The sequence below is a fragment of the Ahaetulla prasina genome, chromosome 2 (genome assembly GCF_028640845.1).
Source record: "Ahaetulla prasina isolate Xishuangbanna chromosome 2, ASM2864084v1, whole genome shotgun sequence".
NCBI lineage: Eukaryota > Metazoa > Chordata > Lepidosauria > Squamata > Colubridae > Ahaetulla > Ahaetulla prasina.
Window position 1 is genome coordinate 54,963,880 of NC_080540.1, and position 27,738 is coordinate 54,991,617.

Below are 27,738 nucleotides of genomic sequence, written 5' to 3' on the forward strand. Positions count from 1 at the left end.
CTCAGAAGAATGGAAAGCCGAGTCAACCTTGAACCTGGTGAGAATTGAACTGCTGAACTGCAGCCAGCAGAAATAGCCGGCAGTACTGCATTCTAACCACTGCGCCATCACGGCTCATACACTGGTCATAAGTCATAATGGTCATATGTCATATTTTTCAGTGCTGTTGTAACTTCGAACGGTCAGTAAACGGACTGTTGTAAGTCGAGGACTACCCGTGTATGGAATGGATTCAATGTTGCACAAATATATGATTTAGGCAGTTGCCAGTTCAGTCAGCATTGCAAATTTGCTAAGTTTTAAATCATTGTGCAGAAAACAAGCCTTCACGCTGTTAGAGACGGGTAAATATTGCTGAAAGTAAAGTGCAATTCCTTCCTGAAGGCCATCTGGAACAATGGATTTGAAACAGTCCAAGGCACGCATTCAGTTGCGTAGTTTAAACTAGGGGTCTCCAACCTTGGCAACTTTAAGATTTGTGGACTTCAACTCCCAGAGTTCAACTCTGGGAGTTGAAGTCCACAAGTCTTAAAAGAGCCAAGGTTGGAGACCCCTGGTTTAAATGATCAGGCTGAACCGGATACCGCTGTCCATTTTATTCCCAATCAGGATTGGTAAAACATTGCTTCTCTGCATTTCTTCACCAGTCTAGGTGGTTATTTTATTGTAAAAAGCCGGCATGTTGCATGCTGAATAGATGATGGAATTCCTGAAACCTCTTGGAACATTTTAAGCCAATTTTTTTTTTAAAGAAACCATGTGCAGCAGCCGGAAGAGGTTTTAGAAGAGGGTCAAGAGATTTCACCGTACGTCTACATACACAACTGTTCTATGGACCCAACATCAGGTGATCTTTGATAGACAGATCAGCATGGAGTTCTTTCAAGGCAAAAGTTTGAAACCCATTGCTGAAGAGGGCTACAGAGCTTATTTTACAGATATTCTCAATTTGGATGCCTTGCATTTCCAATGTGAAGTGACCTTATGGAGCCAATTTAGAAAAAAACTTCTCTGCCTATGACTTTGGAAAGTCTCCTGGAAATAACATTAGGGAAGTCTGAGCTACAAGAACTGACAGTCTGACTTTCTGTATGCTATTTTAACCTGGGATCATGCAGCATGGAGAAAATTGCATATGCCGGTGTTTTGATAGAAGTCACCCACTATAACACTGACCTATGTTCTTGCAATTTCTTGTCTTCAGGATGTTAAATTGCTTAAATCTTATCTTACCATTAATTATTTCCTTGGTGTGTACTCCTTCTCACATAACAACTAAGTCACACAACAGTGAATATCTGAGGTTTTATTGAATTTTATATACAGCATGAGTCACAGATAAACCCGTGACTACCAGACAAGACAAATGTCAATCCTTCTCAACAGTTAGCAGCTTAAAAGTTCTACAAACTACAGTGTCACTGCCATACTCGTCATCCCATGCAAGTGAGTTTTTATTTTATGCCTTTAAAAAAAACTACACTTACAGTTGTGTCAGTTGCCTACTAATGCACAATGTCACCTGGCCTACACAACACAGACACACACGCACATACAACTCTTTTGCCACATTCGGAATTTCTCAAAACTGCTAAAAGAATTTTGACTGCTGCCCATCATTGGGCAACTTGGTTCCCATTGCTTGCGCTTTAAATTTTGAAAAGTCCATCCAAAGAACTGAAAGGCAGCAAGCTTTTTGGCCAGCCTTCTAACCTACAACATACCCCGACCAAATGGAATTGTTTGGGCTCCACTGATGCAGAATAAACAAATTAGAAACTAGTAATTGTGAACACGCTTGATATTATCGCAGAGTTCATACAGGGATCGTACTCTGTGTATATATCGTTTATGGTTGGAGGAACAATGTTTGAACATAATATCTTCAGTTTTTTTTAAAAAAAAACCATCAAGGTTAGATATGTTATGAACCATTGAAAATATGCTAGGCTAGTTGTTCCGATCAATACAATCTGCTACATTCGTTTCTTTTTTGTGACCATCTGATACGTTATTTATATGTTACATATCACCTGATCTAAAGAGGAAATGGTGGAAAATCAAATACACAACTTATGGAGGGCCACATCAGTAATAATGCTACACGCACATACTCACTTACTTGCAAACACTATCTGTAACAAATAATCCAAAAATGCTTACAAAGGGAATTAGGAGTTTAAAGCTATATTCGCATTTTTAAAAACAATTAACATTTGTTAACTAATTTGATGCAGTGAGGAGAATGAATGAATGGATTTGTTAGCAAAAAAAGGCAAAATGAAAAGAGTCATGTTAGAATATTCAACAGATTGGATGCAATCTCATAAAATATGAACAGAAACCTTTAGAATGCATTGAAAGCCTGCTTTAATCATAAACCAAAACAACTTTTGGGGAAAATTCTGAAGATTAGGGCTCTACCATATTTTTCTTTTTTGCTGGTAAACAGATGCTAGCTGTTATAGCATTTATCTAATAATACGCATTCAGAAATCATAAATGTTTACAAAGAAAAAGCAATGAAGTATTCACTAACCGACTTCAGTGACTATTGAATAATGAATACTCATCTAGGTCATATTTGTTCATATGCTGTGCTAAGTTTATCTACAGAAAATTCTGTAGGTGGCCCTAGGAATCACCTCAAGCATTTCTTGTTGTGACAAGATCGTGCCCTTTTAAATAATTTAGTTTACCATTAAGAGCATGCAGAAAACTGGAGGGGTAATGAGATGTTTAGGAGCAGTGATCATAAATTCAGTAAAAATTTGAAATAATAGGAAAATGTTAATAGAAAATAATATTAACAAACAATCTACGTCTATAGGGCTAGGGCAACAGACTGCTTAGTTGTTAGCCAGAATCTCTTCAAACTGACAAATTCCATAGGGCAGGGGTCTCCAACCTTGGTCCCTTTAAGACTTGTGGATTTTAACTCCCAGAGTCCCTCAGCCAGCAAAGCTGGCTGAGGAACTCTGGGAGTTGAAGTCCACAAGTCTTAAAGGGACCAAGGTTGGAGACCCCTGCCTTAGGGGAACAAGGGGATTTCCACCCCCCAGTACCAATCTGTGGTTCATGTTAGCACTAGGGATCTGATTGTATAAAGAACTGCGATTCTGAAAATGATATGCTAGACCTCTGGAATCACAATTTAATTCTAAAGCAAAAGGAAGTTTCTCTATATAGATTTTATGTATATAAATTTTCTTTGCCGACAGTCAGGCCAGGTTCCATTTAAAATTTAAATAATAAAACCTAACAAGCAAGAACTTTTGTATGAAATTCCACATTATGTAGGTTATTTTGGGATTGTTAGGGCTCTTAGATAAAACACTGGTCAAGTTAGAATTAAATCAGGGGTCTCCAACCTTGGTCCCTTTAAGACTTGTGGACTTCAACTCCCAGAGTCCCTCAGCCAGCAAAGCAAAGCTGGCTGAGGAACTCTGGGATTTGAAGTCCACAAGTCTTAAAAGGACCAAGGACCAAGGTTGGAGACCCCTGAATTAAATAATTATAAATCCGGCAATGTGAAAGAATACTTAACTGTTTCACAGCTTAAAGAGCTAGAATTAAGAATTCTAATTCTGAATTTCACAAATATAAAACTTGTTGGCCAGCATTAAAGAAGTTTTGGAAAAACTTGACACCATGGCTGAAGACTTACTAACAGAATGATTATTCATCTACTTCTAGGCCCTGTTTACATTTTTGAAAAAGCAGTGAAAGTAGAGGTACACGCAGCTCGTGCCGCTGTTTTGCTAAATATGCGTCTTGCAAGGGCAACCTCTGTTTGGAACACTTACCTATGCAATTTGCTCGAGTTCTTGTTTTACATGCTTTGAAACAGGAAGAACCTGCTTCGAGCATGTGTTGAGTAACAAGTATGTGTGTTGGGGTATGTGTGTGTGGAAATACAGTTCACTTGCTCTTTTGTTTCCCTACTTCTTGACAATGCTCAGCTGCCACCAAATCTTACTAATGCAAGAGGTTTCATGATGTCCTATATGGGAACACAATGAGGTTGAACAGGCTGACTCTAAATATAAAAAAGTACCAACAGCGTGAACACTGTTAAGTTTGTTAGTAGTACAGCTTTGGTTTCAGTTCCCAAGGGCATATTTGAATAACACGTACTATTTAAAGGATTGGCCTTATGACTTGATGCTTCCTTTAGCATTTATGCCTTCCTTAGAGACACAGGGTAACTTTACGATAGATCTGAAGCTGACCAACTGTAGTCTATCTTAGCTACCACTCCAACTTTGGCATGGAAGAGCCTAAACTTAAAAGTTTAAGTCCTATTTATTATTGATATTAAGACTCCCTATTTTTTTTCTCAGAACAGCTCACTCACTCATGCTTTCAAAACTTCCTGTTTGTTTTTCTTAAAACAAACCAGGATTTCTTTATTCTCGTTAAAATAACTGGTCTAGACACAACAGGACCAGGGACAAGATTTCCAGTTTCCCCATTCACTTCCAAACAAAGCAAAAGCGAATTATGAACTGGCAGGAGGGGGTCAGATCATCTGTTTTCTTAATGCTAGGTCTGGAAGTTAAGGAGGAAACAGATCACATTTGAGCAGGTTTGCACTTGAGATACATTACACATTACTTGCAACCTTCCAAATCGTATCAGAACAAGGTAGCTCATAGTTATTCACACACTTCTTCATTTAAGAACGTCACTTCTTTATTCAAAGAGAGCAAAAGAGAGAGAAAGAGAGATGATGCTCTCAACCATTAAGTTCAAAAACAATCCCCAATAAGAATAAAAAATCCTACTAGAAACAATAAGGAAGCACTGAGAGTTTGAGTATTACACTCTTCAAGTATGCCATTTGGATTTTTAGATCTGTGACTATACATACATTAAAAAACAGTCAAAGTGCAACCAAGGGCTTTTGCTTAAAATATTCAAAAGGGCTACTTCAAAATACTGTAGTACAACTGTGCAGGAACTGTACACAGTAGAACTAATCCACTTCATATATCTAGCCAGAAAGTTTAAAACAGCAGAAGAGGCAAACCCAGGAAGAGATCCAGAAAGTTCCATGTATTGCATTGGTCTTTCACTAGAGAAAGCCATCCTGAAGCTATACATTCAGACACAGAAGGTGGTCAGGTTTCACAGTAGCATTGTAGGATAATCGGAGTATCGCTATGCACCGGATTATCTTGGTTAAAATTTATGTAATTGTCCTCTTCCGACCAGGTTTAGTACAGTAGTTGAGCCATAATTTAATTTGCCCATTGGTGTGCTCCAGATTTGTGTTTTATCTCTGTACACATACAGAATATTAAGATTTGCATCCAAAGAGAACCATGCTACATAAAAACAGTTTTTTGACCAAAAAAAAAGAGTTCTTTAATAAATTCTAAAAAAAACCCTCACTATTGCCAATATGTCTCAGAGAGAAAATATTATTTTAACTGTAAACAAATTCACACTCGGACATGTTACGCCTTCAGTGGAGGAAGGAACTGCCGACTAAGTTTGATGCCCTTCCTTGCCAGAGCCAGCTCGAGTGGGCGAGGCAACGGCCTGCTCTTGCCATCATCTGGGGGGTGAAAAGAAGCGTTCCAAGTAGCTGGTAATGGCGTCCCAGTGCTTACACAGAAAGGCAATGAAGACCATGGCAAAGAAAGTGCTGAACGTCCTGCTGCGAGTCTTCATCAGGGGGACCACGCAGTTGGCTACGGTGGAGACAAACACCAACAGGACAGCCATCACCGCTAAAAGGATGTTTATTAGTTTGCCCAGAAGATTTCTGGCAGTGGCGTTTTCAAGGCCCTCCAACTGGACAACTTGCTGCTGTTGCTGCTGCAGTTCCATCTTGGAGATTCTGGTCTGGCAGGCTTCCAGGGCCTCCTGTTGAGCACAAGAAGACTGCTTAGTCATCTCAAAAGGGAGGGAAGGAGGGAGGGAGAGACCCTATACTAGGATCTTTCTTACCCAAGCAGAATACACCTCTAGGCATAAATGTAAAGTGTCAAGCAGTCCACTGACAAAACATCAGGTGCCAGAAGCTGACAGGATAATAATCAGAAATGCAGCCTGGCACATTTCCTAAATAAAAGACTAAACACACCCTACAATGCCTTTGGGATTCCAGGAGTTGCAATCACATTTTGCAGGATGTGACTAATTCCTTTAGTTTCATATCCAGGAGCAAAATTAAGGTTTCTCCAGGCTTGTTCTTACAGAACTGGATTGCAAAAAATGTGGACAATCAATAGGTATTAGTTTTCTGTATCTCTCTGCTATTATCTGGCAGTTGTCAGGTTTCTACTGTCCAGATCTGATAGCCCAATCTCTAAGATGGCTGGCATAATCTCCATGAAATTGTAGAGTTTTGAATGGCAATAAATCCCACATAAAAATCATTTACAATTCATGGTATCATGTTAGAATCTTCTGTTGTGAACAATATGGAGCGAGGAAATCAAAAGACTTTCAGGTTAGCATAGCTGCTCTTGATTTCACTTACCTGCTTATTTTTCTCCGCACAGACAATTAGATCTTAAACCTGACATTGCGACATTTCTTGGTGTATATGCTCCAGTTATAGTGATAACATCCAAGTATAATTTATGCTGAAGCAAAAATAATGCCACTAGTAGTAGTCCTTTAGGTCAGGAGTGCACGACCTCTGTAACTTTTGAGATCCACATCAGATTTGAAAGGCATGTCGGGAATCACTCTCTAAAAATGGACTGGGGCAGGGCCCGCTTTTTCTGGATGGGGGTTTGAAAGTTTTAAGTGGTGAAAAAAACTATTAAATCATCTGCAGTCAGTGTGAACCTCAAGATGCCCGCTACTACTGCCTATGTGAGCAGCCTATATAGATCCATAACTAAGAAAAAGGTAGACTGTGCGATTAAAAGTGTATCTGCAGCTATGCTTTTGCATTTGATGTCATATTCCCACACAAAAAAGCTGCGAAATGGCAGGATGATTGAAAATGGGAGTGCTAAATTTCTCCTCTACATTAATCTCTTCTTAAATTTTCCTCCCCCACTGTTTTTCCTGCTCTTGTGTATTCTTATATTTGAAGCATAGTTGGGAGGAGGCCAAACATAATTTTATGGAGATTCTCAATCATCCGGATCATGGTTGTCCCACAGGTGAAGTTCAAAAGGCAACTGGACTTTCTTGGTTTTTCCCCCCTTGAAAACATTTTGCTTCTCATCCAAGAAGCTTCTTCAGTTCGGAACTGAACTGAACTTCAGAACTGAAGAAGCTTCTTAGTTTAGTTTACTTTATCGTCATTACACTTTGTACAACAAAATTAAATGCCATCTTCAGTGTACATCATACGTAAGAAAACTATAAAAAGAAAACAAAAATATACATCCTTCACATTCTATACAATTGAATTGAAAACCCCTGATACTGCATTAATATTGTACTATACAGTAGAATTCAATATAGTTACTGATCTGGGATAGAAGCTGTTTTTCAGCTTATTTGTCCTCGTTTTATAATCCTGTACCGTCTGCCAGATGATAATAGTTCAAAAAAAGGGTGACCAGGATGAGATGGATCTTTAAGAATGTTTTGAACTTTCTTAAGGCAGCGGGGAGAGGGCAACCAATGATTCTCTGGGCAATGATGTTAACCCTTTGGAGCGCTGTCCTATCTGCCAATGTGCAATTAGCAAACCATACACAGGTGCAGTAAGTTGTGTCTTGGATGAGACACAAAAAGTTTTCAAGGAAAAACCAAGGAAATCTTTTGAAGAGCACCTTTGGGACAAACATAGTTTGATTTTCTACACAGGTTTGAAAATCAGCCCCATTCCCTAAATCCTCTGGTGGATAGGTTCATGTGGTAGAGATTATCTCAATGCAAAGCTTTACCAGCCTCATACGGAGCCTTCTCGTAAGTGATAAACCAATATTCTGAGTAAACATGCAGCTCAGTTCTTTAACGTGCCAGATTTTTTAAACTTTAAATACTTTATATACCCAGATAAAAAACTCATTTTCAAAAAGTTCCTTCTTTGGATGAGTAACAAGAAAAGGCTGCTTGCTGAAGAGATGGACATATAACACTGGTTACTCTTTTTATTTCTACATCTGTATGATTTCATTAAAATTAATAGCAAATATAGTCTTACTGGGAACAATACCATAAAAAATACTGTCTGCCATGGTATAAACCTGCCTCCCAACCCACCTTTATTATAATTCTCTCTAAAGATGGAAGCAAGTTTGCCAGGAAATGAATTGATTTTTCTTGTAAACCTGCCAGCTTTTGTTTACCAGGAATTTCTTAATAGGATTTGAATAAATTTTGCAATGGTATAATGATTCTGGCTCCAGTAAGGGTCACAAAATTGAGATAATTCGGGATGTTAAACACAGTATCTCAATTCTACTTTTATCGAGGATTAAAATATAAACTGAAATAGAGCAATGCTTGTAAAAAAATGTTCAACAGACATAATGTAAATGAAGTGCAAATACAAACAACTGCTAACCTGGATATCTCTGGCTCGTTCATAGGACTGGTAAGCTATTTTTTCCTCCATGCTGGCCAATTCCTGTTTTAAGTTGAGGATTTCATTCTGATGAAGCTCAGTCAGGTCATTCAGCTGTTCTTCTAGTCGCTCACATCTAGAACAAAAAACCAAACCAAACCCACGTGGCTTAATTTTTTTTTCTTTTAAAGATATCAGCGCAATCTCCTAGGTATCAAAACAGTTACAATAATTTTTTAAAACAGAATCTAGCTAGTGAACATGACTTGCAATGATATAAAATGATCTGCACTTTTCTAAGCTGCATCAGACTCATCTCTTGGTAGGGTTTAAAATGTTCAAAGATGTTATCCGGAGTGTTTCCATTGACAGTTCCATCATTAGTCCAAAGTGTACCGTCTTCAATATGAGTCTTACCAATTCATTTGGTATTATGCTTTCTAATTTTGGTATATATACCAAAACAAACTGAACGCTCATAAACAGCTGAATCTGAATTCAGCCCTTGCATCTGTTTCCTAGGCAAGGTCACCACTTTGAAACATACCAGGGAAAACATAATGAAGCATCTTTAAAAAATCGTATAGCTGCCCTTATATGTAACATAGCCCTGGGCAGCTCACAACAGCAATAAAAGAATCAAGACAATAAAAAGCATAAAAATCAGCCAAACAGCGCGTTTCCAGTTTATCAAACACACATACACACACACATATGAATAACAACTGAGGAGACTCCCTGGGCTCTGGCCATACAACACTTCAAGGCTTGTGGGAAAGGCAACTCTTTAAGAGCTTCAGGGACGACCGCGTGGGTAGGGGCCTGCTTGATCTCAGGGGGGAAAGGGTACTTCCAAGAAAGCAAGGTGAAAAGAGTTTTTTCGGTTCTGATCAGTTTTGTAACTTAATAGTAACCATGTTGCTCCTTCTTTCTCATCAATTCAAAGCTGCTCTCCTGATTTTTCGGGAATGTTTTCACAACTAGGATTGAATTTTTATTTTTTTATTTTTTGGTTATGCCTATACCTACTGCCAAGAGCCGAGTCCATTGTTTTAAAATGCTGTTTCTTTAAGAACAATTGTACATTCATAAATCTTTTTAGAAAGGAAAAAAATATTTGCTCTGAACGCTGTGAAATGGCTCTCCACCCTGTGGAATATGTGACAGTAGCTGATATTCCCAGCATTTGGGTAGATTCTCTTTAGGAATCAGTTGTGTGTTTTTCTAGCCATACCTGAAAAACTAAATGGTTATTCTGCTATTTTTTAATTGTTTGGATTAGTCACTTCGGGTTAGAAAAATTAATTTATACAGTTCTAAAACAAAAAAATACAGGCCAGTATCTGGATTCTCCATAAAACATCTAGAATAAAAAAAATAATGTTAGACAGCAAATGTGTTAGCTGTGTTTGGTTACATCTACGCATAGTTACAAAAAAGAATTACCTGCAGGTGATAAGCGAGAGAAAAAGAAAATAATCAATTTGATTTTAATAAGAACTATCCTATTCTGATTTCTCAGGCTCATAGATGAATTAGAAACAGTTTGCTAGGTGTACTAGGAGAAGGGAAAACAATCAATTTAAGTATGTGTATGTTCAAATAATCAAACACAACAGGAGCAAATAGGATATGGGTGTGTAAAGAAAGCTTCTAAACTATTCTTGAGACAGAACTACAGAGGAAGAATAAAAGAAACTCACCTTTTATTTTCATACAAACCTCTGATCAGGGGAAATGATCCAATGGCATTGAAAAAATGTTTTAATAAACGCTTCATCCAAACTGCTGCTAAGTGAATAAAATATATTCAGTTCTGCAACATGGGAGGCGAGAGCTTTTCCTTTGCTTGTTATTTTTAGAATGGCAGCAAGAATATATAAGGTGTCTGAAGTAGCATGTTACTTGAATATGCAGGAGGACATAATTCAATTGCTGTTGTTCACATGGCACACATGAGCCCAGTGACACATGCAACTATAATGATATAAGTAAGCAGGAACCTAGGATTGCCTCATCAGTTTTAATGTTGCCTATTTTACATTCTTTAATACTACCCAATGTTTGCCAGCTGTAGCTCAGACATCACCTAATTGGATAGGAGCCATGGTGGCACAGTGGTTAGAAAGCAGTACTGCAGGCTAACTCATTGCTCACTGCCAGAGTTTGATTCTGACCAGCTCAAGGTTGACTCAGCCTTCCATCCTTCCGAGGTCGGTAAAATGAGGACCCAGATTGTTGGGGGCAATATGCTGACTCTGTAAAATCACTTAGAGAGGGCTATAAAAGCACTGTGAAGTGGTATACAAGTCTAACTGCTATTGCTATTGTGATTTTCTGCCTCTCAAGAAAGTTGGGAGGAACATCGTGACCCTCCAAACTTTCCATAGCCAACACACATGCCTTCATGCTATTGTCTTTTGGGATATATGCGGAGTATAGAAAAAGAGGAAGAAATAACACGCTAAAGAAATTAAAGACATAAGAAAAGGAAATGTACTTAAAATTAGTTTAGACCAGGGGTCTCCAACCTTGGCCCCTTTAAGACTTGTGGACTTCAACTCCCAGAGTTCCTCAGCCAGCTTTGCTCAGAAGTCCACAAGTCTTAAAGGGACCAAGGTTGGAGACCCCTGGTTTAGACCAACAGCATTCATTACACTTCTTCAAACTTCCTAGCCTTCCAAATTATTCCATCACATCTATGAGACAGGCTGGTACCACTGCCCAAACAAGGGACAAAATGAAACCAGCCTTCCCACACACAAAAAGAGGTCATTTTGGTCTGCTACAACATGCAGGTGAGTGAAAAGAGACACAAAACTAGAGCTTCATTCTGATACTTGGTCGTCACTCTTTCATACAGCTTCTTAGCTTAGTAGCACAGATGCCTCTTGAAGCAGTTTTCAGGACAGCCTATCAAAAGCCTGACAACATTCATAAACCGTTTATGGTACTCTCTCAGTATAACAAAGTGAAACGCTGTCATTTTGGCTTCATTCAGGAATATTAAGTCCTCGTAACACGCCACAACACAGGTAGTCTTCGACTTACAACAGTTCATTTAGTGACCGTTCAAGTTACAATGGCACTGGAAAAAGTGACTTATAATTGTTTTCCACATTTATAACCATTGCAACATTCCCGTGGTCACGTTTCTTAATGACCTGCTGAGGAGAAAAAAAAAATCTGTCCACAGACACACCCCGTGACTTGCCATAAAGCTACATTTCATTTTCCAACTTTTGCTCATTGTCTTACACCCTTTCAATCAGAATTTTGCCAAACATTTCCTAGGCACATTTAAAAAAACAAATCCCTTATTAATTTTGTATTCATTTATAAAAGCGAACAATAACATCATTCTTCCAATGCTCAGGTACAGATGCAATCTACACAAATGTGTTGAAACAACCCGTATTTTAACTTTTCTCCAACTACATAATCTATAACTGAAATCTTGCCATTTTTCAACATTCTCACAATATTTATCACCTATGTTCTAGATACTAATATTCTTGAATTCTGTTCTTTAACCTATCATTATCATTCCTGTACAAATCTCTAAAATATTCCTTTCAGCATTCTCATTTCAGTTTCAAAGCTCTTCATCTATTTCTAAAACAATTTACCATAATACCCATCAAGAATTCTCTGCATTTTCTCTGCTTCTTTTAATTTGATTGATTCCTTGCTCTCTTTTTAGCTACAATTTGCATCCTTTTCTTAACTATTTCTCATAGTTTCTCTCTCATTGTCATTGTCTCATAATTTCTGACCTTGCATTCTTATTTCTTTTGCTACTTTTGTCTTATTTCAAGCCTGTTTTTCCACAGTAAATAAACAGAACAATTCATCGCCCTTTCACGTTTTTTAATTCTTTAATTTTACAAAATCATATCAGTCATACTTTATATTTGTAGTCATTTACTGTATTTATAAATAAAATAATTAAATCACACATCCATAACAAACAGGGTCTTCCTAAGCAGTTATTTGCCAAATTGTCATTTTTAGAGTTTTCAAACAGACCAATAACTTTTTTGTGTGTCTTTCTGCCTTATTTCTACACATCCATTCCTTGGATTACATTTATTCAGAATGTTGCATTGTTGTCCAAAACAGTCACCTCTGTTTCCCTCATTATTTCATTAACTATCACCAAGGTACTGATTCCTTTCTATACACACCCACCATAGAAAATACCAATTCATACTCTCTGACATACCTTTTAGCCTTTTTCATTCATAATTAAATCTATGCTGTCACTTCCCTGTGTATACAGGTAGCCCTTGACTTACAACAGTTCATTTAGTGACAGTTCAAAGCTACAATGGCACTGAAAAGAAGCGACTTATCACCGATTTTCACACCTACGACCATTGCAGTATCCCATGGTCATGTGATCATCTTTGGTGACCTTCTGAGGAGCAAAGTCAATGGGGAAGCCAGATTCACTTAACAGTCATGTTACTAATTTAACAACTGCAGTGATTCACTAAATATGGCAAGAAACGTTGTAAAATGGGGCAAAACTCACTTAACAAACGTCTCACTTAGCTACAGAAATGTCGGGCTCAATTGTAGTGGTATGTTGAGGACTACTTTTACTTGTCCACTTTACTCCAGAAATCAGACTGCTTTTATTCAGTTCTATTTCACATTTGCTCTTAATTTCACAAATGGATGATGACGTATCTGTTTTTCTTTCATTGTGCAGTTAGCAGTAAGGTGAATGCTAGTCAGATGTCACACATTTTAACCACCCCACTTTATCCTAAACATGCTAATGTTATTTTATGCAACTAGAATCTCTACTTTAGAGGCTACTTTGCAAGCCAATATACTGTTCCTCATAACCCGTAAACAGGAAGGATATGAAGTGTACTAACAGTCAGGCTCTTCCGTTCATATTGTTTAGATTTAAAACCATCTAAGTAATAATAATAATAATATCAGAGTTGGAAGGAACCTTGGAGGTCTTCTAGTCCAACCCCCTGCCCAGGCAGGAAACCTTACACCATTTCAGACAAATGGCTATCCAGCATTTTCTTAAAAATTTCCAGTGTTGGAGCATTTACAACTTCTGGAGGAAAGTTGTTCCACTGATTAATTGTTCTAACTGTCAGGAAATTTCTCCTTAGTTCTAGGTTGCTTCTCTCCTTGATTAGTTTCCACCCATTGCTTCTTGTTCTACCCTCAAGTGCACTGGAGAATAGTTTGACTCCCTCTTCTTTGTATTCCTGAGATATTGGAACACTGCTATCATGTCTCCCCTAGTCCTTCTTTTCATTAAACTAGGCATACCGAGTTCCTGCAACTGTTCTTCATATGTTTCTATGTTCATAAGTATCTATGGATTTAAGTTTCTCCAATGGTGGTCATAATTGATTGATGTGTTCTAATGGAATTATGCAACCTTAAGACTTGGGGATGTCAACTCCCAGAATTTTGCAGTCAGCATAAGTGGCTGAGGAATTCCGGGAGTTGAAGTCTACAGGTCTCAAAGTTGCCAAGTTTGGAGAGTCCTGCTCTAGAGATAACCAGCTCAGTAAAATGGGAATCTATAAGCCCATTAGGACACATCTATTGATTGGAGAAACTTAAACCCATAAATACTTAGATGGTTTGGAGAGCCCTGCCTAGAGGTAGCAGAGGCTTTCTACATTCTTTCTCCCAATATAATTAAATCCTGTGTGTTTCTGCTGTATGTGGTTTAGGAAATAGTCTTTCCAGCGTATGAGGGATGCACTGTCTTCATTTAAAAGCAGATGTGAGATCTCTGCTCAACTCTGCTCACCTCACCTCTCCCTTTGCTGTGGGAAAGGGAAAAGGGATTTTTTTTCTGCTGAAATGGTGAAACTTTTCATGGATGAAAACTTTAGGGAACCCTCTTAGTTTTCTGTATACAAGCATTGAGATTAGCAAAATACAGCAACATTTTCATTTATTTTAATTTTTACATATGATGTGACATCTTGAGTGCCTGGGAGATAAAATATACACGCAAGCATAAAATTAATTTTCTAAATCTTTACAAATTTAAAATCTGTCCAAAGGAGAATATACTGAATTACAGAGTTATTAAAAATCCAAAAGGTTACAAAAGATAAAAATATAAGAGGCCTGCTAGGGAAGGCAAAAAACCAATTCAGTCCACCATATTATGATGTAAGTCACCAACCAAAAAAATGATAAATAGGACCTAAGGATGGTAAGTCTTGTTCTACTTTTGCCCAACAACAATTGGCATTCAGCATATGCTCTCCCTGAGATTCAGAGGATAATATAAAGCCATTAGTATTAACAGAGAATGAAAGACCTTTTAAAAACCCTTACAATTGGAAAATATTACCATTTTGATAGCAACAAATTCCATATTTTAATTATGCATTGATAAATAACTAGCTCCTTTAATTTTGATTTCAATGGATGTCTCCAAGTTCTAATACTGTGAGAGAAGAAAAACCTCTCTTTGTCATACAGGTAGTCCTCCTTTAGCAAGTACAATTTTGGATCTGCAAGCTGGTTTTTAAGTGACACAGTCAGTAAGTGTAATGCTTTGGAATGCTCACCCTGTGCTGGGTTAATTAGCAAGGAGTAAACTAATGTTTCTATTTGCATTCATTGAAGAGGAAGGGATTACAAGAGAATAAGCAGGCTTTTGATGTGGAATACAGATCAAAAGAAATGTGTTGGCACCATCTGTTTGCCTAGTATGCATGCTTCAGTCTCTGAACCCCAAATCCCTTAGAAGTCTTAGAAAAGCTAAATATCCAAGTCTTGTCAGTTACAGGCAGCAACTACCAGCTAGCATCAATTTAGTTCCCAAACTGAGCTTATTAACTTGTATGGTTAAGCACTTTTTAGAGATGCATTGTGCTGCGGAGACAAGCAACTCAGCAAGAGATATCTTGTTCAGACAATCTGCTCTGCAAGTTGGGGGAGGGGAGGGAGAAAAAATGGACCAGGCATAGGACAATGCATACTAATTATCTGTAATGGTAAACATGATTGAAATAGATGCTGTGACTGTCATAAATGCAGGCATTGGTTGGAAAGTTGTAACTACAAACCGTTGCTGCCTGAAGTAGTTATTAGGTCTACCTGAACACGATTATATATCTTTTGTCAGAACCTTTAATTGCACCTGAAAGCTAACTAGCAGCCAATCACAAAGCAATGGTATTACATGGGCATATTATACATTGCCCATCACTGACCTCATAGCCTCAAGGATAGCCTCATAAATATGCACTGCAATAGCCAAATATATGGGTAGATTAGGATATGAGTAACTATTTGGAGGGCCCACTGGCTAAGGAAATGCAGAACAGGCACACCAAATGACATGTGAGTTCAGAAACTCCTCCAAGTTGCATACCAATACTGAAAGAGAAAATGTTATCCCATCCAAGACTAAAGACTAAATGCTACCCCATTCAAAACTAAAAATTCCAGGACTGAAGCATTCAACTGTGCAGGTGTAGAGCCTGAGACTATTCTTTCTCATCGAGACTCTGGGATAGAACTTTGAAAGTATCTTTTAGGTGGTCCAAGATCAAGATATATATCTTAATCCCATAAGCATACTAATGATACCTGATGGATGGATGTCCTCATCCAGCAGTTCCACGTAGATTTAAACAAAAAGGGTAACAGCATCAAGCCCTGAGGCATCACACAGATTAAGGGCCCGGACCTCAATTACTCACCAGCAACTGGCCCACCACAAACCAAACAATATCTTGACCATTAGCTGTTGCCAATATTTTCTGGACAAAATTCAGACTGTGGGACTTAACTTTTAAAGCTTTAAAATTTTTATTAACCTGACTTTTCAACAGTTCTCATCATACAAGTAGTTTCCTTGCCATCAGACAGACACTTAAGACAGCAAATCAATGGGAACATATCATCAAAATATTTTACAACCACTCTCAGGCATCAATCATACCTAGATTTTTTTTAAAATTAAAAATAGCAATTAATGCTTGCGCATAATAATATGCTGGAAACATAGGCTGCAATCTTGAACATCTAACTATTCTAAAAGCTCAATGTATCAAGGACACTTTTAATCTGTATAACAGGATGCAAGATTATACTCGAACAAAAACTTTTGTCTATGTCCACATAGCAACAGTGAGCAGAATGCTGAAGAATTTATTGCAACGCTTTCTTAATGGACTATGATTAAACTCCATGAAATGCGAGTCCAGGGAATTACAGTCTGCCAAAAAGGCAAACTAAATGTACAATTTCAGTTGATACAGGCAGTATGTGAAGTAAACTAAGAACAAAACAACTAAGTACGTCTTATTTATGTGAACTCATAATTCACTTTGTATAGAAAGGCTATTGAGTCATGAACAGTTTCAAGGGAGACTCAACAAGAATTCTCATGAAAGTACAGAAAGGACCTTTTTATCAAACAAACATCTGCTATAGTTCTAAAAACTGATAAGCAACAGTTTGTTTTGGAATTTGGTTCTGCTGATAAGCCTGCCATTGTAAAAAGAACACAGGGATGAATGCAGAACTGGATTTCCAAAGAGAAAGGTGTGGCTACTCTCTCTCTCTCAACAATGAGGCCACATCAAATGTCCAATAGAAAACCAGCAGAGCTTTTGCTCAAGCTTTAACTATTTGCTACATTACAAAGCAGGAACAGAGGACTTAATAATTTCATCCTGAAAAAATGTGGAGGTGGAAAGAAAGAGTCGGAACTGGAGAGACAGCTCTAGCAAAATCAAGCCTTAGTGAACCCAAACCACATGACATGACCAAGAACAAAGATAGCTGCAGAAAAATACAGAATGACAAACACAGTTGATGTAAAATAAAGAAATGCCCTTATTACCGCAGGGGTGGGGAGGGATCCTTCTCAGGATTCTAACCCTTTGGTAGATTTCTTTGGCTGGTATATTAGAGTGAGAAAAAAAGTGTGACTGCTAATTTGATTTCCAACAGTGGTTTTATTTGCAAGTTTACGCAAACTGCTTTTCATTTTCTTTCCAATACTAGCTAATAACTCTCAATTTTCATTATGTTATTTTGGGAAGCAAATATTGTACGCTAAAACACTGTCCTAAATCTTACAATACAATTTAAAATTCTGCAACGCATGTATTTACTTAATCTATGTCAGGGGTCCCCAACCCCCGGTTCAAGGACCGGCACCATCTGTAGCATAGCAGCAACCAGGTTGCGCAAACAAGCAAAGCCCCATCCATGAGATGCAGGCAGCATGCAAAACCACGCCCCCCACGGTCCATGGAGAAACCTTTCTCCGTGGAACCTGTCCCTGATGGCCAAAAGGATGGGGGCCACTGATCTATGTTACAGCCATTATTTTCAACATTAATGTTTATTATGAAATTATATTTAAAGAGATTTTGGGGGGGAATGGGTATTTGCGCATAATTGTCAAGGGATTTGGAAAAATGGTGAAGGAAATTAATTATAATTTATACTATTTAAATAATAATATTTTTTAAAAAATCACAAGCCTTTCCATGAAATTGGTAGAATGTTTAATTAAAAACTCCTTAATGAGTGTTGTTGTTAAATATATATATACATATATATGTGTTTTCTGAGTTTTCGCGGGTGTTTGTATGTAGGTCTTTGGTTATTCGGGTTTTCTCCCGCGTAAAATTGGAAGTGTCTTGGCGACGTTTCGACGAAGTCTCATTCGTCATCTTCAGGCTTCAGCTTCGTGCTTCTGGGAGCAATGTGTGATTGCAGCTGTTTCTTCCTTTTTAACTGCTAGTGGGGGTTTGAACTGATTGGGTGGGAGCTTTGCTGTGCTGTGATTGGATGGGGGTTTGAAGCTGTAGCACGACCACAAACACGAAGCCAAACAACAGCAATGCAGCTCACCAGCTCAAATCCCCCTGCAACTCAGACTAATCTGAGCACAACCAAGCCCCCACCCAAACAGGACACACCCCCATCCAATCAGAGCACAAAAAAAACCCCATCCAATCAGAGCAACCATCCTAAGAAACCCCAAAGACAAAATTGAGTTAGAAAATCAAGGAATATATAAAATCCCATGCACCGCCTGCCCCACCACATACATTGGACAAACCAACAGAAGAATAAGTGCACACATTGAAGAACACAAGAACTCAGTCAAAAAAGAGGAACCAACTTCTTCCCTGGTCCAACACCTTAAAGCCACAGGACACGATATTGACTTTAAAAAGACCAGAACGATCGCCAAAACTGAACACTTTAACAACAGAATAATCAGAGAAGCCATCGAGATACAAAAAAGCCCACACAGCATGAACAAACGAGATGATACCTCCCGCCTACCAGCCATTTGGAAACCCGCCTTTATTGACAAACGAGGTCCTAACACGAGGAATGAGACCAGACCCACACTCACGAGGTCCACACAGGATGTCACCACCACACATCCACCCAGAAAGCAGACTCAAACCCACACTGATCATGAAGCACAACCAAGGACCAGAACCCAGACCGCAGCTGCAACATTAGCCATTTCAAACCCCTCTAATCCATACATGCAGCAGACTGACACCCACTATGAAGATGTAGCACGACCACAAACACGAAGCCAAACAACAGCAATGCAGCTCACCAGCTCAAATCCCCCTGCAACTCAGACTAATCTGAGCACAACCAAGCCCCCACCCAAACAGGACACACCCCCAGCCAATCAGAGCACAAAAAACTCCCATCCAATCAGAGCACAGCCAAGCTCCCACCCAATCAGTTCAAACCCCCACTAGCAGTTCAAAAGGAAGAAACAGCTGCAATCACACATTGCTCCCAGAAGCACAAAGCTGAAGCCTGAAGATGACGAATGAGACTTCATCGAAATGTCGCAAGACACTTCCAATTTTACGCGGGAGAAAACCCGAATAACCAAAGACCTACATACACACACACACACACACACACATATCTGTCTCCATTCTGCTCTGAGAGATCTGAATTTCTCAGGTCAGAGATACCAGAACAAATGGCTAAACGGTATACCTCAAAATAAGATAACCTCATCTATTTTGTGTGTGTGTGTGTGTGTGTGTGTGTTTTCATGGGTATAGGTATGTAGGTCTTGGCGTATACCCGAATATGCCAAGACATACATACATACATACATACATACATACATACATACATAATTGTAGAAAAGTTTCAGATTCCCAAAGATTGATGCTTCTATTGAGTGAAATGAAATAGTCATTTTTCCATGTTCAAAGGACAAGAACTATTTCATCTTCTGTCATTTGCTATCTTCTAATTGTTTTTCTCCCGTCTGATTCTAGATTTTTCAAATAAAATCTTCTAATTAAAGGTTTTCTGTCAATTCAAACATGCTTCATTTAATTATCTGACAGCACACAACTGTACCTTTTGGCTGTATAATACTTTTGGCATTTATCAAATAACATGTTATCAACTCAAGTGGTAAAGAGTTTTAAAAATATTACAAACAGTTTAAGGTTGCAACTCTACTTTGAGGGTTAAATAAAAATATGGATTGACATTATAAATGATTAATATCTGCATAAATTGTAATAAGATTAGTATTTTGTTGGTTCTTAAATAGTTCGTCTCTAGACTTTCTCCAAACCCAAACGTTATAAATTCAAGACTGCCATTAAACATGCTCATTTAAGTGAATTGTTAAACATCTATTTCTTGATATTTAAGGATAACAGTAAAGTTCAATTATGTGTAATCAGATTATAACCTAATTTTATAGTTACAACCACAACAGAGAGTATAAGTATTTACACTATTTGCTTCGAGATCTGTAAATGGCACCAAGATTGTCAAGACTCTTTAGCACGATCTCTGGAGCTCCAAGGAAGAACTGACAAAATATCAAAATTTAGATTTATACTAACATCATATACGTAGTTGAACATGTTGCAGAAAAATTCCTTGTAAGATTTAATCTGTATAATTAGTATTAGCACTGATCTTGAAAAGTATTTGTCAGACAGTGCAGGATTGTTAGTGCTGGCTTATTATGCTCCCAAGCCTTCCGAAAAGTACGTTTCTGTAAAAATACAGAATGTGTATTATGTGTAAAAATATATCACACATAATGTTGAAGTATAATTTGCTTTGCATTAGAAGCAAAAGAAGTCTAATGCAAGATAAATATTGCTATAGTTTTATGTAATCTAGAAAGTAGTTAGATTAGGCTTCATGGGAAGAAATAGAATATATATAGAATATATTTTATTTCTTCCCATGAAGCCTGAACTAACTACTTTCTAGATTACATAACACACATTCTGTATTTTTGCAGAAACATAGTTTTTGGAATGCTTGGGAGGATAAATAAGCCAACACTAGCAATACTGCAGGTGGCTTAGTGGGTAAGACACTGAGCTTGTTGATCGCCAGTTCAGTGGTTCGAATCCCTAGTGCCGCGTAACGGGGTTAGCTCCCGTTACTTGTCCCAGCTTTTGCCAACCTAGCAGTTTGAAAGCACATAAAAAATGCAAGCAGAAAAATAGGGACCACCTTTGGTGGGAAGGTAACAGTGTTCCGTGCGCCTTTGGCGTTGAGTCATGCCGGCCACATGACCACAGAGATGTCTTTGGACAGCGCTGGCTCTTTGGCTTTGAAACGGAGATGAGCACCGCCCCCCAGAGTCGGGAACGACTAGCACGTATCTGCGAGGGGAACCTTTACCTTTAGCAATCCTGCACTGTCTGACAACTACTTTTCAAGCTCAGTGCTAATACTAATTATACAGATTAAATTTTACAAGGAATTTTTCTGCAACATATTCACCTACTGTAATTTATAAACATTGTAATCAAAAGCGCAGTGCTTAAATATTCCTCATCCGACAAGATTAGGACTATGGGAGTATTTTGAAACTATAATCCAGAGCCACCTCAACATTGAAAATTAGTGTAGACATTCACAGAACTGAAAAGTTATGACAAGAAGAAAAGACAGGCATGTTGATTTGGAAGGGAGGAACTTCAATATTTACACCAGAAATAAATATATTCATATAAATCAAATTAATTGTTAAGTTTGCTACCCCCAAGATTATCAATAGTAAATGAGTGCTGGCATCCAAACAATTATGAATGTGCCTTAATATTAGTAGTATCAATGAAAGACTGGACTGCCAAGTGCTCACCGGTATCTTTCTTCCTGTAGAGCCTGCATTATCAAGGAATAATCTCGCTGGTAGTGAACCTTGAGATCTTCAAAGGACTCCTCCAGTCGTACTTGAACCTCTCTGAGCTCTTGAATCTCATGCAGTATTGCATCAAACCCTGAGCTTTGCATTTCCAGAGTGTTTGTTTTGGAGCTTGGTGCTCCCAATTGGACACCTGCGGTGCTATTGGCTCCCACTGAGCCTGATGTAGCACTGGAACAATCTTCCTCACTGCCATATTTTGGGCTCGACTGAAAGTTATGAACACCTAAAGTCTTTCCTCCAGTCCCGTCTTCTTGACTCTCTTCCAAAGCATCCTTCAGATTAGCAATATTGTCAGCACTTCCAAACTTGTTTCTAATGAGGGAGGCAATTTCCCGAGGTTTAGAAGCAACGGCTCCAGCTGCTGAATGAGTTGCCTGGGAAAAGCTGGAAAGTCCACCTTTAACGCTATCTACTACTCCTTCACTGAAGCCAGTGACTTTTGCTCCTACATCCTTTAGTCCTTGGTGCATGTCCCTCAAGACATCTTTGGGCTGCCGATGAATACCATTCTGTTCAATCTCTCGCAGCTTCCGATGATAGTGCTCTAGCTTCTTCTGCAGCTGGAGGATTGTCTGGGATGATTTCTGGTTCTTCTTCTCAAACACCTGCTTAATCCGGGCACTCTGCTGCTTGTCAGCATTATTGGCTAATTTCAGGTATTCGGCTACATTGTCATCCCGGGCGGTTTGCTCTATTTTGATTTGCTCTGTGAGTTTCAGTATTTTCTGCTGCAGATGAGTGATGGCCACTTTTGTGCGTTGTGGATCTGGTGTTCCATCAACAGAATCTGCATTGATACTGCAGTCTGTGCTTGATGCCACTGCGTTAGTTGTTTGTGCTAGGCTACTTACATCTAATCGTTCGATCTGGAAAAAGAATTAAAAAAATGAACATGAAAGTCTGATTTGATAATGGCAATGTCATAAAAAATGCAAACCAAGCTGAGTGAAAAAGTCAGTAAATTTCAATAGGGCTGTTAGCATCCATAAAGAAAATGATAAAGAAATATGGATAGACATTATATAGTACTCTGTCATACATTTTTGTTTTGTGACTAGAGTAAACTTAAATTTCAAAACGATTAGATCTATCAATTAAACCCAAACCAGGTATGTCATAGTCCCTTATAAATAAATTATGATTGCCTCCTATGTGCCCTACTGTGATCATACAGATCATTAGGTACCACAAATCAACAAAAGTTTGTTTAGAAACAACTAACTTAGTAACTTCAGCTAGGATTCCTATGGAAATGGTAAAAACTGAAAGGAGAATTCAAACAGTGTAAAGCAGAGATAGGCAGTGTATTATCTTCCAAATGTTATATACTACAACACCCAAAATCTTTTGCCATTTTACACTAGCTGCAATATGAATTGGTTCCAAACATTTGGAAGGTACCAAGACACCTATCTCAGGTGTAATGAATCAGTTTCGAAGGATATATAGAATTTCTAGGCAACTCTAGTTAGAGTTAAAATCTTTCAGTATAGCAAGAATAAAATTGCCACAAAATTTAGATGTGTTTTCCAAAGTAAAGGTACATACACAAACTTTAAATTCTGCATTGGAAGAAAAATGGTTTTAATCATCTCATTATACAGATGTTCTTAACCAGTGAATGTCTTCAGAATTCATACGTGTAAATCAAATGCAATTTACTCCTCTATTTTCTAGCAAAGAAATTATTCTTGCTTTTCTGGCCTACCTTGGCTTTCCTGAGGCGCAAGACTTGTTCCCAATGCATGACTTGAACAAAGGACCAACATGCCTACAACTGCTCTGCTGAAAGCTCATCCACCTGTGATGCCCGAAAGTTATAAAACTAAGTTTCAAGGAAGGCAGCTCACTACAGAAACTGGTGAATCATTTAATTACTCTGCAGCTCCTCCCCAAATGGGAACTTGTTCACCGGCATATGAAAAATAGCAGCATGACTTCATTACAAGCCAGTACTTTATGGAGATAAAAGCTCTCTTCCTCTTCCTTCTTTCCTTTAAAAAAACAAAAAACAAACAAAACAGAACTGCCTAAACAAAACGAAAGCTGTAAAAGTTCACTAACATGGAGTATCCACATAAATGCCAAATGTTTTTAAAGGCAAAAGGCCCATTCAGGTCCTAATGGAAAGAATGATCCAGAACAGCCTTTTTAAATAAAAAGCAGAGTCTGTTGAGGAGAAATGCTGATTTCTTACTCATTTTTCGTACGTAATTGTTCAGAAGTTTTAAGAACCATAATTCGTTTCGAGAACAGGAATCACAACCTCCTACTTACTAGCTGAAACAAACATGTATGTACCTGCGTGTCTGTGTATATGCTAGAAATTAAGAGACTGGACAAATTAAGCTCTGAGTAACCATATAAGTCTGAATGCTTGCAAGGTTACAATTTCTGGTCACGTGCTCCATTGGCAACAATGTATTGAGTTTAAATAGGGAACATTTCATTATACTATGCCTTCAACAAGGCTGCACAGGAGATAAGGCAGAAACTGAGAGGTAATAAGGGCTGTTTTAAGCTAATTATTGAAATAGAAATGATTTAGAGAGGGGAAGAAAGAAAAAATGCATGCATACATAGAGAAAATGATGGCTTGAGGGAAAACATAACTATGCCATTTTAGTTAGATCCCAGGAAGAGCATATAAAAGCTACAAAAGATTGATATAATGGAAACACTGGAATCTATCCACCCCTGTTCTAAGAAACAATGGCAGGATGCCTACTCATGTGAAAGATTTATGAAGGATTTCTAAAGCTTTGCAATAGGGACTAGTTCAGCTGATAGGCATTGAGGGATGGGAGACAGATACCTTTACCCTGTTACCAAAGGATCCATCCCAATACTTGTCAAATGGTATTCAAGTTCACAAGGAGAACAATAAATAGATTACCAACACAGGGCAGTTAGCAGTAACAGGGGGAAAAAAGACTTGCTATTTTCTTAACTACCAGTTTCCTGCTTGGCAACCTGGAGGGGAAAAGGTGGCTATCCTTCTTCACTGTTAGGCTCGGTCTGGGAGAGCTGGTTCTTTCAGAGGCCCTCCATTTCTAATCCTGCTACAGATGACTTGTGGGACTGAACCTGGTGGATAAACAGCTGATTATCCCTTTTCACCTGCATCTCCCAGCATGGGGATCACTTGCCTGGGCTGGAAGAATGGAAGACCAACAGTAAAATATGGTTTTAAGCTGCCAGATCTCTTGATACCATAGGACTGAAGGTTCTGGAGGTTTGAAAGAACTCCCTGGGCAAAAGATGAAGAGTCCTGATATGGCTAAAACCATCTCAAGCCACTCCAATTCGCTTGTGTTTGTTTATTTCATCGATTTATATGTCTGCCCAACTTGCAAATTGCGACTCCGTCAGTAGATACGCCATGAAGTCAGCTGAATTTCCTGGTTCATTCTCAAGAACCATCTCAGAGAGCACTTTTCTCTGAAGGCTACAATTGTAGATGAAGAGGGTCAAGTTTTTTAGAAGTTGCAACTAGCATAATTGGAGACAGGTGCTATGCCTCTTTTAGAAAAAGTGCTACCTGCCAGTAACTCTAGGCTGTACAATTATTCCAAAAGGCTGTACCCTATTAATTGGTACAGGTGATATTTAGTTAAATTATTAACAATCTGAATAATTCCCAGCAATAGCACTTACATATTGCGCCACAATACAGTATAGTACAGAACAGTTTTCAATGTTGGCATATTGCCCCCAATAATCTGGGCCCTCATTTTACCGATCAAAGATCAAGGCACCCATGTTTGAAAGGAAGAACGAAGTGTACAATTGCCAGTTATATATTAACTATGAAACATTAGAGTAAGTACATAAAACTGTATACAAATATGTGATTATTAAAAATGGGACCAAAAATGGAGAAATTTAAAAACATTCAAGGGCTGATAGAATTGTAATGACGAATACATAGCCTTTTGCAAGGAATTAATTTTAATTGAAACATATGGTCCAAAAAATATTCTCCCTATTTACCTCCTCCTTCATAAAACTGAAAATTGGGAATGTCAGGAGAAACATAAAGTAAGCTGGTATAGTAGAAATGGGAAGCTTAAGAAATATGTATGGTAAAAGGAGATAAGGTAATGAAAGAACAGTTGTTGAAAGAATGTGCATTGAATACAAAAGCAACTGATCAATACAACAGAAGAACATTCACATAGTTTTGTTAGCAATAATGAATGAATGAGGATCCAATTGCCAAATAAATATCTGAAACTTAAGGGAATAAACCACAAAAAAGAAGAACAGGTACAGTGAATAGTAGTGATATAAACTAATTTTAGTTATGTCTCAAATTCCTTTTTCTCATTTCATGCCTTTATTCTTTGGTTTGATATTTCTCACTCCTTTTCTGCATTCCTCTGTAAAATACTTACCTTGAAAAAAACAGAATGATGGGGATACATAGTCAAACTAATCAGATTTGTATAGTTCATATTAAATATATTTTAGTGAAAGTGTAACTATTACAACAACTACCTAGAATGTTTTAAAGGAGTTTATTATGTTAACACATATCTTCTACAGTGGAGCATGCTTTCCAAAGAAACTGAGGTCAATGGAATAAGCAAACTTATTTTGTTTATTGACTGTGAGTTCAAGTCTCACCTTAGCCATGAAAGCCAGCTGAATGACTTTAGGTCAGTCAGTCTATCTCAGCCCAACCCTCCTCACAGGATTGTTGTTGTGGGGAAAATAGGAGGAAGAAGGTATGTTGGATATGTTCGTTACTTTTAGTTATTTTTAAAAACAATGAAGATGGGATACAAACAAAGTGCACACTAAAAGCTCAATCTAATACTAGTGAAACCAATAGGCAAACAAATGGAAGGAACATGTCCTGATCTGGCTTAGACTGAATATTTTGTGAATTGTACATGGGCTAAGGAGTAACAGTCATGCATGAAATGGTTTTTGCATTTACATATATGGCAGGACACAGGGTTTATGTAAACCCTGACTTATACAAACCTGACTTTATGCAATGAGTTGAAAAATGATATGATGGTTCTTCAACAAATGCAATGGTACCAGCTGTTTTATAGCTGGTGATTTGGGATGTGATTTGAAGTCAAGTGTGTGTGTGTGTGTGTGGGGGAGACTGAAAAAGAATCTTTATAACTTATTTATGACCTTCACAATGTCCCTCAGTCATATCATCCAGACCGCAGGCAATACATATTGTCCTGTGCTTGACCTGTGATTTTTCCTCCCACACCCACCAGTTAGACAGAGCAGAAAAATTAGAGACAAAAGGAATTTCAAGAGAGTAAGCTGTTCACTCTACTACACATCAAAAGCAATACAAGTGAGCTAGCAGTCTGGGGCTGGAAGCTGGGGGCACGCTATGATTTATTTTTTTTTAATTTACATTTATATACCACCCTTCTCCGAAGACTCAGGGCGGCTTACATTGTGTGAGGCAATAGTCTCATCCTATTTGTATATTTATATACAAAGTCAACTTATTGCCCCCCCAACAATCTGGGTCCTCATTTTACCTACCTTTTAAAGGATGGAAGGCTGAGTCAACCTTGGGCCTGGTGGGACTCGAGCCTGCAGTAATTGCAAGCAGCTGTGTTTAATAACAGGCTGTCTTACAGCCTGAGCCACACCGCGGCCCTGAAAGATACCTTTCAGTATTTTCTTGAATTATTTTCCCAATCTCTCTACTGTACGGGGTGAGGGGAGACAATAAGCAAATTCTGTAGGCAATTTCTCCTTTGCCTACTGGCATGATTGCATTGCTCTTGATGTGCAAAAGAGTAAACAGCTTATTCTCTTGAAATCTCTTTCTTCAGGAGCAAGGTTAGGTGAAGGAGATATTGCATACTGAAATCACTTGCTTTTTCCCCCCTCCCTCCTTGCAGAATGGAAGTTTAGACAGAAAGGGGTTTTCAAGAGAGTACATTGTTTGCATAGCACTCCCACCCTTAGGTGCCAGCCCAATCATATTGTTTTAATGCTTACAAGACAGTAAAAGGGCACTTGAGCATTCCAAAGGGTGGAGGAG

The 27,738-nt window shown here is 38.3% G+C and overlaps 1 protein-coding gene across 6 annotated transcripts in view; it reads right to left on the reverse strand.

Moving 5' to 3' along the window:
• Positions 1-4,670: 4,670 nt before the first annotated feature.
• The window catches only part of TMCC1 (transmembrane and coiled-coil domain family 1), a 128,255-nt gene continuing 105,187 nt past the window's right edge, over positions 4,671-27,738 (reverse strand). For 5 of the 6 annotated variants that reach the window (XM_058171612.1, XM_058171613.1, XM_058171616.1 and 2 more), the window contains 3 exons: positions 21,639-22,570; positions 8,489-8,624; positions 4,671-5,874 (listed from right to left, as the gene is read on the reverse strand). In XM_058171612.1, the coding sequence (XP_058027595.1) occupies positions 5,560-5,874; positions 8,489-8,624; positions 21,639-22,570 (1,383 nt within the window). In that variant the 3' untranslated portion in view covers positions 4,671-5,559. Of the gene's footprint in view, positions 5,875-8,488; positions 8,625-21,638; positions 22,571-23,412; positions 23,529-27,738 lie in introns of those variants that run through there. The other variant, XM_058171614.1, reaches the window with a different exon arrangement.